We start from the raw sequence: 14215 nt of genomic DNA, 5'->3' as shown, positions 1-14215 counted from the left end.
TGGATTGACCTCCCTGAATATATTTTCATTAATATGATTGAAGGTTTTTATTTATGTTATTATTACTACTTATTTTTAATTTAGGCTGCTTGGATGTAAATGTTATTTTATGTTGTATATAATGTTGTCATTTTAGGGTTTTAGTCACTTAGTTTCAGCATTTACGAATTCATTATTTAAATCCATAGTGGCTATTTGTTAAAAGTAACGCACAATGAACAATGATTTGTTTTACTAACGTCAGCAACATTCATAAATGCTGTTAAAGTAAATGAGGCATCCAAAAATGAACGCTGCTCACTGTTGTTGTTAGCTAATGAATTATACACAAATATATTTAACAGAAACTTACAACTACTGTCATTTTAGGACGGTGGCCGGCATTTTCATTCATTCATTCATTCATTCATTCATTCATTCATTCATTCATTCATTCATTTATTCAACCATTTTCTTCATTCAATCATTTATTTATTTTATTATTTAACGCGTTTGTGTATGTTTAACAGGAAGCAGTAATAAACAGACTTTTATTTTGGCGTGATGTGATTGGCTGTTGTATGCAGTGTTTACAGTCATGAGTCATGTGTTGGACCGCGAAATGCAGATAACTTCAAACTGACTTTTATCAGTCAACATGGCGCTTCAAAGTCCCATTGCGGGATTAAAAACCATAACTGGTTACATTTTACCAGAAGAACAAGCTGTCCAGCCAAACAAAGACGATGGTTTAGAAAGTGAAGATGAAGAGGAGGAAGGACAGCCTGAATTTCTGGACATGAAGGAGATGAACTCGGTGTCATCTGGGGGAAACATGTTCAAATCTTTAGTGCCAACATCAAAAGAAGGTAAAACTACTTATTTATTACCTTTACCTAAGTATAGACAAACATGTTTACAGTTCACATTGCTACATGTAACATTTAACGTTACTTTGTTTACTGTAAGTAACAAAGTAACTAACGTGAAGAAATAAAGTATTCACGCTAACTTACACCCCTTTTGAAATTATAAGGGAAATATACCAGAGAAGGTGTAAAAATATTTATAATTTACGCTTTCACACAAAAGTCTGTTTACATTCAAGTTAAACAAGTGACGTTTACTGTTTACCCTGATATGACTAACAAAATCAGCCTGTTTACGGTATAACAAGTAAATCGTATTTACACTTTACAGTTTTAAAAGTTGAAAAGTTAGACTATTGACAGTTTACAAAAATATATTATTTTATTTTAAAAATGTTATCTTATTCTAAATTAATATAATAAAAAATGTAACAATGTATTTAATAACACAATAATTTTCTATTCACATTAATAGAAGTTCCAAAGTCCCCACCTTTTTATACTGTTACCATCATCCTATTTGCATTTGACATAATTTTAACCTATTATTGGTTAGTATGTTTACGCATTCAATTGTTACACATTCATGCATGTTTACATTATAACATAAAAGTATTTAGAACTATTATAACAAACTATGCAATAAGTATTTAAGTATTTTTAGTTACTTCTGTGATTTTTTTTCAACTGGATTGTATATTTTATATATAACTATATTTTTATATATTTATGAAATTACAAAAGCTTATTTATTAGGTGTTTAACGTGTTTTTTTATGTTCTTGCTGAGTTTTTAATGTAATTTCGTTCTGCATTACTATCTATTGTGATGTTTTGAATGACAAAAATAAAGGAAACTGAACTGAAAACTGAACATATTTGCAATATACAGCATCACACTCTTTACATGTTATACCTGTAAGTAAAACATACATAAAAATAATGTACATTTACATTGTTATGAGTTAAAAAGTCAGTTTGTTAACACATAAGTAAAAATATTCATATATACAGTCTGAATTCTATCATTCTATGAATTCTATCTACAGTCTGTCTCCTACATATCTACATACTTGTCTTGCATACCATACTGTTCATAATTGCATATAATAATTATAATAATACATTTAGTTTGAAAGCACCTTTCAAGAAACCCATGGTCACTGTACAACATACATATACAATTCTACAAAAAAACAAAAAAACAAAAAAAAAAACAGTACAACATAAATAGACAGTATAAAAATAGAGAAGACGATAAAATACAAAGACTTGAATACAAAATGGAGTAATGCAGTTAAACAGAGTATGTTATTTTGAACAGATGAGTTTTAAGTCTAGATTTGAATAGTGTGGGAGAGTCAGTACATCTACTCATATCTACAAGTAAAAGCTTTTCAGAGTTGACGCTTTCAAAGGTACTACTTTGTTTATAACGGTTATTTCATGCATTTTCTTCTTTTACAGTGTCAATTCTGGTTGGTAAAAAGACATACAAGGTTGAGGGCCGATTCCCCCTCTGTGACCCCTGGTGGGAAGTAACCTGTACAATTCGCCTAGGCCGACTCAAGGCATTTGTTAAAGGCTACCCTTTCTATCGACTCCGCACTCATCTGAAATCAGAGGGTCGGTCACTCTTGTCTCTTTTTCTCACCGCATGTAAGGCACAAGCTGATCATGTTAAAATGTTTATGGACTGGTTGCCCACTGACAGACGTGTGGAGCTTGTTAATGTGCTGGACGTCCTGCAGGAGTTTGAAGATTCCTCACTTGAGCATGAAGCTGTGGCTCAACAGCTCAAGTCAAGTGTCAATTGTTCAGGTGAGAAAATGTGTAGCATGTTTATCCATATAATATATACATGACACGTAAAATGCATCTCAAAGTTAACCCTTATGGATGTGTTTTATTTTTTTAAAATTTTTTTTTCTTATCACTTTGGCTATGTGAACGTAAACAGCATTAATTTTGGCCAAAGGTGCATTTTTATTGGGTTTTGTTTGAACTACAAAACAAAATATATTATCAATAAAATATATATAAATAAAAAGTTAAAAGAGAAATGGTTAAAAATGTGAAAATAAATATGTAAATAAATTACATAGATTCAAACTGTACATGGTTAAAAAATAAATAAATAATAACAATGTTCAGTGCATTTTTGTATCTTGCATTATACAGCTTTCCCTTGTTACTAGTTAAACAAGTTTGTTAATTGTTGCTAAAATGCAAGACATCTGAAAAATACAAGAAGACACCAACATGGGTTTGAAAGCTCAAACATCAAAAAATGTTGCATTGTCCACCTGGTTCAAAAAGTGTTGAAAGGGGGTCCATATTTGATAAAAAAAATTGTAATATTCCTTTAACAGTGTATGTCAGCTTCTTCAGAGCAAGGTTGCTAGTTATTGCTTTAATCCACATGACATAGGATGACCTTTGAGTGTTATTTTCCTATTTAAAGCAATAACACGCTACGCTTGGACTAAACAAAAATCTAATAATTTGCCTTTGCTTGTGTTAGATCCAGGTTTACAGGGTCAATCAAGGTTGCATTTTATTGAACTTTTAATATGTAGCCATTTTTACTCTAAATGCCAAAATGTTCTACCATGTTGAAATTTATTTTTTGTGAATGATATTTTATGTATGATATTTTTGTTCGAAAATAAATAAATCAGATCAAATCAAATGGTACCTCTTAGGATGAAAATGCTTAGCCTTTATTATATGAAAAATAATATATATATATATATATATATATATATATATATATATATATATATATATATATATATATATATATATATATTCATTAAAATACAACAGCATCAAAGTTGAATCCAAGGTTAAATCCTTAAAAAGTAAAAAATTTGTTTTTGTCAATAAAATTTTTTTGTACTATTTATTTATTTATTTATTTTATTTAATTATTCATTGTTACATTTTGTCCTCTATGGGCTTATTTGACACTTTTATTAATTGATTGACAATAATTAAGTGATATTTGGTTGAGTTTTGCAACAAATTTACAAATAAAAACCTAAAAAAACAACAAATTAAAAAACCTCATAAATGTTTATCTTGAGCAGAACCAGACCCTGAAGACTTTAATCTGATCCAAACCTACATATAACACTATAATAAAGCTTTACTGAATTAATCACCACTACTTTTCTTGTTCATTTCAGTTGTTTGGACGCACGTAAAAGCTGCCAGCTTGTACCCTGGAATCATGAAATATCTGCCAACTTTGCTGCCAGGCCAGTATCTGGACATTATAAAAAGAGCAAGAATAGAAGATATTCCAGAAACTTCAGCAATGGATGAAGACCCTCAAAACGAGCAGAGAAAAACAAATGTATTGTCCAAACTTGAGGAGCTAATAAATACTAATAATGTGTGGAAGCTGGGCTTCAACTATGTAAGATTCCTTTTGCTTTAAACTCGCTTTTAAAAATGAATCTCCCATTGCTCTCATTATAAATGAATATTCCTTCTTTCAACAGATCATGTTTAAGGAATTGCATCTGATCAGGTGTGAAGCAAAACTTGAAGCCTTCAAGCTGTGCGATTTGTTTTCAGCTATCCCGCTTCTTCAGCGTAACGCGTTGATTTTATATGCAGAACTGAAGAAACACTGCAGAGTCACCGGAAGCACTTACATAACTCAGGAGATGCTTGTGGACAAAATATTTTCTGAAACCGGGGCGGATGGTGCCTGGGCAGCTCTGCACTTCCTTGTGACACAGGGGGTGCTGATGAAGGAGAGCACCAAGGTTGCACTTCGAAACCTGCTGAAGTATGAGAAAGGAATTGCAGAATGTTTGACAGGCCTGGTTCAAGGAGACCCTTGGAAAATCCACCTGGATGTCAAGGAGGTTCTCCGTGAAGCTCAGATAAAAAGATTAAGAGCAAAGGCTTGTGAAAAACACAATGCAACTATGAAATCAAAGGATGATGCAAACACATCTGCCTCCGCAGCAGAAAATTCCACCGCTGTGTTTGAGCAGTTAGGCATTGATTTAGACCAGCCTGGTACTTCAAGCATGGTCCACAATGGAGAAACACCATCATGTGATGATTCTGAAAATACAACGCTCACTATTAAAGAGGAAAATCTCACATCAGACTCTGACTCAGATTTGGACATTGATCCCAGTACGATAGAGTTGGATTGTGATCAGGTGCGGGCAGCCGAAATGATGTGTGCAAATCCGGTTACAGTGATCAGTGGGAAAGGGGGTTGTGGGAAAACCACAGTGGTCAGCCTGGTGTTTAAGGCGGCCATGGAGCAGCAGACAAGCGACTTGGAGGAGGTGCAGAAGGCCTGCGAGGACTTTCAGAATGACTCTCATGGCTCTAGTAATGGGCTGGCGTTGGATGTGCACGAGGAGAAAAACCATAGCGAGAAGAGCATCAGTAATGAAAAATCTGTGGAAGTTCTCCTCACTGCTCCTACAGGCAGAGCTGCTTCACTTCTCACTAAAAGAACTGGGTTCACTGCTTACACCATGCACCAGGTATACATAACTGTACATTACATTACATAGCATTTCATAATACAATGTTGCGTAACGTAATGTGAAGTGAACACTGTATACGATTTTACATATTTACATAAAATTTCATAGCATGTCACAACTTGACATAACTTTACATCCTATTAAATCTTTCAACTTTACATAAAAATTCATGACTTAAATGTCTTTACATACATTTACACCACAGCAACATAACGTGTGACATAAATTGTGTGATTTCATCGCACATTTCAAAACAGATTTATAATATGTATCATTTTAGAGTTTAAAACTTTGTTACACATCGCAAAACATTTATTAATTTTACATGGCTGAGACGTTACGTTAAATTATACAGCAGAATAGAACTTTAAAAATGCTTAACATTATATAAGATTGTGCTTCGTGGCATAACCCAATTGCTTAAATTCAGACCACATAACATTTTGCATGATAACTTAACATGGTTGAAACTGTTGTGAATTTCTCAATCTGGGTCACGGCACCAAAACTGTTGTGAATTTCATTATCTGGCTCACGGCACCAAAACTGTTGTGAAATTCTAAGACGAGCCAAAAACCAGGGAGATCTTCCGGGTATGTTCAAAGCAGAATACTTTAATAAGAAGAATTTGGCGTTGCTGTGGCATCATTGAAAGAAGTCTACTGGAACAGCAGACACTCAGTTTAAATACATTTTTACAGACATTGATACATGTAGGTGGGGACAGACTAAAGCAAAGCTTGCAAATGAAGTGTTGTTGTCGGCAGGGTAAATTGCCTTTCCAGGTAAGTACCCATTCATGAAAACAGTGTGCAAATGATTTTCTAAAGTCAAAACCCATCCGACCAGTTGACTGGTTGACCATTTGTTAGAAAACAATAGACACAGCTGTGCTGTGAAAGAGACAATTTGCATTACTTTGGAGACAGTCAGGGTTCAGGAAACTAAGACATTTTAAGGTCTGTCACACCCTAAAAACAACTTTTCAGTTACATATAGATAATATAAATTTATATTCCCACAAAACATAACATTACACTTCATGATGAATCAGAATTGATGTATAATTTTGCACTCGGCCACCTCAAACAACAAAACATTTTAAAACATGACCAACAATTTACATGATGCTACACTTTACAATTTAAAAAACGATAAAGCTAAACTTGACTTTAAATCATATTTTGTAATGTTAGGTCTTAAAATGTGTATTATTCTAATGAGATTGTTGATAATAGTTAGTATTTATAATAATGCAAACTTGACTTTGCACAATATTTCATTGAATATTTAAACATTATTATTTGACTAGTTAAGATAACTTTCTTCATTTCCATTTTGCAGGTGTTATGGAGTTTCATGACTGTAGATAAGGATCGAAGTGGGAATCCACAGGACTGGAAGTTCTCAAAGGTTCGGGTGCTGGTGGTTGACGAGGGAAGCTTGGTTTCTGTTCAGATCCTTCACTCCATTCTTAGCATGCTTACCAAACACGCACAACTCCAGAAGTTCATCATTTTGGGTATAGACATAATTCATGTAGTTCTGTAGTATTCTGTAGATCATACTTGCTAAATAAAATGTAACTAAATGATTATATATTTTCTGTCTGCAGGTGATGTGCGGCAGTTGCCCAGCATTGAGCCTGGAAACACACTATATGATCTGTTTGAAGGTCTCAGAAGAGTCCGCTGGGCTATTGAGATGAGGACCAATCATCGAGCCGAGTCTGAGCTCATCGTCAGAAATGCTGGACTGTGAGTTGATGGTTTATTCTCTTAAACATTTAGTTCCTTAGTGGGTTGTATGTATATGTTTTAATCTAATACAACTAAATAATAATTTATTAATCGCTATTTTCATAATCTTTTAGCATCTCTGAGATGGGTAAAAAAAAGTATTACAAGCCTCTGGACTTTGATGCCACCATAGACATGACAAACCCCTCTGCAGTGCCATCCGACAAAAGATTCATTTTTATCAAAATCAGTTCGGACAATTTTTCTTTTGGTAAGTGAGCAGTCTTTAAATGGTATCTTTTTTTCACAACACTTACAATGATAATGCATGCTAGAAATGGAAGAATTATTACAGTATACAGGGGTCGGGAACCTTTTTTCAACAAAGATTTTTTTAGCAAATATCTTTTTTTTTTTAAAGAGTCATTTGGATGTATATTTATCTCAAAATGCCTCTTTAAAGTGCATTTGCTACTGTATTACTACTATAAATAATGCAGGTTTCCATGAATGAAAAAAGAGCGTCCTTTTATTGAAAGGAGTTCTTATTCATTTTGCTGTAAAAATTACAATAAAGAGGGAACTGTAATTGTATTTTCGATAGGAAAATGATTTCTAGTGATGGTTATCATTTTTAAACTGTAAAATATTATTGAAGGAAGACAGCTGGAGAGCCATGTATTTTTGGTCAAAGAGCCACATGTGGCTCGAGAGCCATATGTCCCTACTATTGTGTCACATGAACACATTGATTGCTTATGCAGTAAATATGTGAACCTAAAGACAAAATAACAATAAGAATAACAAAAGAAACTCGCGTCGATCCAGTGGAGACTTCCAGAAAATACACTTCCTGTCCTCTGACACACATTACACTTTCTTTGGGTCAAGATTTATCAGTGAAGAAGCTACATAACAGCCTACAATACATTTTACTTTCCCAAAACCACATTAGTGGAGGTTCCAAAACTCCAATTAGAAATCAGACACATCGTTGAGACACCTATCAAGCTAAATTGTCAAAGATCTTACTGTAAGATCATTAAATGCTTTGAATTTTTAAGGATTCATTATTTTTGTGACTTCATTTATGTTATTTTTGTTGCTTAGACCTCCAGGAAGCCATCTTGTTCCTACTTAAGGAAGCTCCTGGGCTGAAAGATCATATATTGTCACAGTTTGTGGCTTTTCGGAGGTAGGACAGATTTGGGCTTGTCGCATTATGTGGGGATGTCGGCTTATTTAAGTGTAAAGTTTTTGATTTCTGGTTCACAGGAAGGATTGTGAGTTAATCAATGAGCTTTGCTGCAGACATTATTCAAACCATACCACAAAGTGAGAAAACAAGTTATTTTCACAGATATACTAGCATCACAACATAAATGTAATGCTTTTTTTAATTAATTCGTTTCAGAACTGCCAAGAAAACATTCAACTTTCAGGTAGGTGATAAAGTCTGCTGCACTAAGAATGGCTACGTCACAGACTATGATAAGAAGGAGACGTCTTTGGCGGACATCAGAGCTTCACATAATCGTGCTGAAAGTCAACAAGATGATCAGAAGAAAGAAAAGAAAGAGAAGAAAGAGCGATTGTGCAATGGCGAAATTTTCTTCATTAAAGATGTACTTTTATTTACTGATTTATGATCATCTTTATATTTTGATTCGAAATGTAAGAAGTCATTTGATCTATTTATTGATTGATTTAACTTATTTCTGGACCAATCACAGGATGTGACTAAATCTGTCGAGAATGAAAAAAATAAAATGGTGCGTCAACTGACACTCGATGATAAAAGCGACCGCCAGGTGACTTGTAACTACAAAGAGCTACAGAGAGAGTGTAAACTGCGCCATTCTTGGGCAAGAACCATTCACACCTTTCAGGTATTGATGCTCTTTGTTCATCTAGGGCTCTATTAACACCCAGCATCACCATTTGTCCTAAGGCCCTGTTTGACATCTGGCATTAACATGTGTTTTTAGTGACCCGGAGACAAGATTATCACTTACACCTGGTATTGAGATGCTTTTTCTTTGATCTAATCACAAGTTGGCAATGCTAAATACTGACGTCAATGAGGTGTAAAATGTTCAGCCACTTCCACAGGTGTAAACAACTTTTTCTGTTGTCTCCTATAAATACCAGATTAATATGCTACTTAGCGAAATATTTCAGTGTCAGCTAGATGATGTGGATAAAGAAGAAAGAGTAGGGTTTTTTTTGTTTGAAATGCAGTGATATACATCAAAAACAAATGTGTTAGACCCCAGATGACATAGATATTAGATTAAATATGTAGCCTACACGCTACAAGAACAATACATTCAAATGCGGATTTGACTACTTATAGACGAAGTCAACAAGATCAAAATATCTTGAAAACCATTATTTTCTGTGTTTAACCTTGTCTACTTTCCGATGGTATCAAAAGTGGATTTTAATACCAGGTGAAAGCAATACTTCAGCTTCATGCAACTGATTTGTTTTTTTTTTTTTGTCTCCACTTTAGGGCTCAGAAGCTGAAACGATTGTATACATTCTTGGAGACAGTCCTGCCCAAAACTGGCAGCATGTTTACACCGCGGTGACTCGTGGTCAGAAGCGTGTGTATGTGGTGGGTACAGAGTATGATCTAGAAGGTGCCATCAGGAAGAGGATCACCCCTCGTAACACACGACTCTGCGGCTTTGTCAACACTAAAGTTGGCCAACAAGACCCTTTGACTACATCTGCCTCCACCCAGAGGCAAGCAGAGACTACCTTGAACCACAGTTTTGGGCATTCACAATCAACCCCAGTGGCCTCGCAAACTCCAATCCGCCCTCAGATGTTGTCCAGTACACGACCTTCATGTGCAAGAAACCTCTACACTGACAAAAATGGAGAAGGCGATCAAACGTCCAATATCTCTTTGCAAGATGACATGGCATTCAGTCAAGCCTACTCGTGGTCACCCATGGACAGCTGCGATGAGGCTGGCAGGGTGCAGAATGAAAATATGACCGAATTATCTAATCATGTTGATGATGCTTTGTTGGCAACGCTCAGCTCATCCCCAAATGAAAGCAGCAGGGGATCAAAACGCACGATTGCTGAAGACATCTACAGTACGCCATCTAAACTACCAAAGGTAACAGATGCACTAGAACTTCTGGAAATAATTGTAGCTTTTTATAATGGTGTTAAAGTCCGCATAAACTGGAAGCTGCAGCTGTTTTTTTTTTTTCCATATTGTGACGCAGAAACAGAATATTAAATGAGAAAAAAGTGGGCGTGGCTTGTTTTTTTACTGCAAGCTGATTGGATGTAGCAAAGTAGGCATTTCATTCTGAAAGATCTGGAAGAGGGTTTGGGGAGAGCTATTACAACATAACTGACTCCTCCTCCTCACCATTTCAGTTTGACAGTTGACAGTTGGAGGGGCGTGGCTAAGTATGTTAACCACACCCAATACCTCAGAAAGTGTAATCTGATAACATAACTGAAAACAAACAGGAAGTGCATTATTAGTTTTTTATTTTTACATTACGAAAGAAACCTTTTTTTGTTGTTGTTGTTGTTTTGTTTTATTATTCTGCAGCTGCCTATGCATTGATTTTGTACCTTTTAAAAATGCTGCATGTTGAGCCTCCTTCTCTGAGACAAATCCTTGAATGTTTTCTTCCTGGATTTTAATTCTTCTTCAGTGACAAACATTCATGTACACCTTTAATGTTCAGGGGATCTTTTTTAAAATTTGCTACATGCATATTGGTGTAATGACAATCATGCTATAATGAAGATATAAATATTCAATGTATTTGCACAAATAAAATGCCAAAATGTCGTCATGGAATCTCCAGAAATAACCATTTCATGATGGTTGATGTCTTGTAGCTTTGCTCATCCTTCTGAAAATCTATTTTACAATTCATGTCAAGCTATGTACAATAGATAGTATGAGTTTGTTTAGGCTAAACATTAGTAACATTCTGTGCTTTTTGTCTTGCTTTAGCAAACTGCTTCAGAAGAGTCTCCAATGGTCAGCTCAAGGCTGAATCTTCTGTCCCTTTCCAGTCCTGACATCAAATCCAGCCGCCAGCTCTTCCAAGACGATACACACTCTCACAGGGGTCAGCCTTAGAATGGTCAGTCTCTGACCAGACATGCCAAAGCTGGAACGATATTAATCAGTCTATCTGGAATTTTCAAGAATTAAAAAAAGTTTAGCAATTATTAATTGACCTATTTCACCCACTGTTGCTTGCATCTAAAAAACAATATTTTTTAATATCTTGTGGTTCTTTATAAGAGCTATGTGAGTTCTGTGTTACCTGCCAAACTGAATTGAATGCAAGGAGTACAAGATTTTTTACCAATATTTCATAAATATCCAAGGAAAGAGTTATAGACCAGGTTGGAAGACAACTGTTTTTTAATAACATCATTTTAAAAACAGTTTTTAAACATTTTTAGATTAAAACTTAAGGTGCAATTGTGTATTTTCTGTGTTTCTAATGGTTTATATTACGGTTGAAGCAATGTTTTTCCGGACAAAACGATTATGTAAAGTTTAATAACTGTAAAACCCAGATTCAGTGCTTTGGCAGAATTTGACTGTTATTGATAGCATGTGAATATTTTATAAGATCAATATATGGTTGTTTAACATCTGCTTAAGATCAATTCAATGGTTGTCATCTGAATAAACCAGACAAAACAGTAGCAGCCTTCTGTTTTATTCAAGGTTAAAAATGCATGAACTCATATCATTCACTCATCTTTTCCTTTACATTTTATCATAACGTATTAAAACCAATGTGCTGGATTCAACTCTTATATTGTAGATAGTTTCCGGTTTAAATAATACGTATTATGAGAAGGAAACACCACATGCTATATTGTTTTAGATAATATTTGTGCTTTACCAAGTATTTACCGAGTGCCAAGTAATTTAGATATAAAAATATAACTAAGATGCATTTATCTTGCTTGAAATAACTTAATTCTATCTATTTGCATTTTAAATATCGGTTTTTCCATTGTTTAAAACGGACACACTATGGCAAGCCGTTTTAACATTTACTACTTTGTTTTGACTATCCATAAATATATTTAGAGATATCTCTAATTATATTTTGACTAGTCATAATTATAATTCGACTAGTCAGAATCGATATTCAATTCAATTCAATTCAGCTTTATTTGTATAGCGCTTTTACAATGTAGATTGTGTCAAAGCAGCTTCACATAAATGGTCATAGTAACTGGAACAGTGTGGTTCAGTAACTGGAACAGTGTGGTTCAGGTTTTAGTGTTTAAGTTCAGTTCAGTTCAGTTTAGCTCAGTTCAGTGTGATTTAATCATTACTGAGAGTTCAAACACTGAAGAGCAAATTCATCGATGCGTAGCTCTACCAATCCTGAACCATGCGAGGCAGTGGCGACAGCGGAGAGGGAAAAAAAACTTCACCTGATGGGAGTGAAGAAAAAAAACCTTGAGAGAACCAGACTCAGTTGGGCACGACCATTTTACTATAATACTACTCGATATTTCGATATTTCCGGATTCGCTAGGAGCCGCAGAGACATGACAGCCTCGGGACAGCGGATGACTTTCTCACGGTCAACTTTGCCATAATTTGGACAGGAAGATGTTGTTCAGTGAATGTGTAAAACTGCCTAAATAAAAAACAGCATTTAAAAGATGATACCGATTTGCAGAATTTGTGCAGAAAACGTGTCTTACACGCAGCGTTTGCAACGTCAGGTTACAGTAAGGTGCACAGCCAACAGCATACAATCTGCTCTTTCAAGCCATTCGTGCGCAAGATTAACCTGGCTATTTAACATCCAGCAGGATGAGTTTTATGTCAGTAGTCCCGTCTGCATACTGTGCTAACCCCCTCCTTCCTTTTTGTTCAGAGTCAGATATAGTGAATGGCGAGTTAGTTGTACAGGCGAGTTGCTATCGGGCAATGCAGCAGCCCCATTCATTACAGGTTGTTTAATGCTTGTGAGGTTTTCTCAAGTCTGAAAACACGTTAGCTCCTACTCGTGGATAATATTCATTTTTATTATTTATTTGAAGAACAGCAAATAACATTTTACAATACAAAAATGTACATGCCAGGGGGTTATTATAAATAAAATACAAAATGTAATATAACAATAATGAAATACATTGTAGAGTAAACACATTTTAAAGTGGGTCGAGTTTTCTTGTTTAGAGAGTTAATCCTGATATTATACAAGCATATTTCAGTCATCAATCCCTTAAAATCTGGTTTCATATTAGTAATTTTACATTTATGAATGTACAATTTTGTCAACAACATAAGCAAATTAAATAAATAAAACTATTTTCCTCTAGATTAGGATAATCAAGCCCAAATGTAAATTCTCCATAATGATGAAAGAGGTTTTGAACACACAAAAAAATGTTATTAATAAATTTTTGCACCTCACCCCATAAGCTGACTATGTACAATATCAAAATAAGTGTAAAACTGTCTCCTCTTCCTTACAAAAATACAATTTACATCAATCCCACTTTTAATTTTTCGCAAACAATGTTTTGCTGGATAAAACCTGTGGATAAGTTTATAGGATATTTCTTTAATTCTATTTCTAACATGATATTTCTGTGGTAACAGCCAAACTTATTTAATTCACCCTTTAATAAAGACATAAAATTGGATATGAGGTACAGTAATCATTTCTTTTTGGAAAAGAGAATAGCTCTATCATTACTTTTGGTATTTAGTAAAACAAAATTTGCAGACATAAGATTTAGTAATATCAAAAGACATTGCATCAGAAGGATTGTCTTATTAATACATCTAAATAACATGAATGAATAACATGTCTCCAAAGGAATTGAACCAATAACAGTAGAAAACTTGCTGGGTTATTGAGATTTTGTAACGAAAAAGGACTCCGTTGTAAGAAAAGTATACCATCTTTATTATATAACTGACTAAACAAATAATTTTGCATTTTTGCGAGATTTGCGTTTGTATGAATTGTCTATTATTCCAAAATAACAACAAAGTGGGGAGAAATCATGCTTATAGATGAATGACCATGATGAGCACTTGTTTGTAGAAGGCAGATATC

General features: G+C 34.5%; 1 protein-coding gene across 2 annotated transcripts; it reads left to right on the top strand.

Moving 5' to 3' along the window:
* Window positions 1-558: 558 nt before the first annotated feature.
* Window positions 559-11822, top strand: helb (helicase (DNA) B). Of its 2 annotated transcripts, XM_068220753.1 has the most exons (14): window positions 559-848; window positions 2315-2473; window positions 2562-2668; window positions 4039-4271; window positions 4357-5370; window positions 6718-6895; window positions 6989-7130; window positions 7247-7383; window positions 8223-8307; window positions 8388-8447; window positions 8527-8737; window positions 8846-9001; window positions 9628-10248; window positions 11113-11822. In XM_068220753.1, exons 4-14 carry the CDS (start codon window positions 4083-4085, stop codon window positions 11239-11241), a joined length of 2922 nt encoding a protein of 973 aa, XP_068076854.1. In that variant the 5' UTR covers window positions 559-848; window positions 2315-2473; window positions 2562-2668; window positions 4039-4082; the 3' UTR covers window positions 11242-11822. The 2 variants fall into 2 exon arrangements, with proteins under 2 accessions (XP_068076854.1, XP_001336777.3); XM_001336741.7 differs by having other exon boundaries at window positions 2315-2668.
* The last annotated feature ends 2393 nt before the right edge of the window (window positions 11823-14215 follow it).

The sequence above is a fragment of the Danio rerio genome, chromosome 4 (genome assembly GCF_049306965.1).
Source record: "Danio rerio strain Tuebingen ecotype United States chromosome 4, GRCz12tu, whole genome shotgun sequence".
Classification (NCBI taxonomy): Eukaryota; Metazoa; Chordata; class Actinopteri; order Cypriniformes; family Danionidae; genus Danio; species Danio rerio.
Note: the sequence above shows the minus strand (reverse complement) of the source record. Positions and strands in the feature narration are given on the sequence as shown.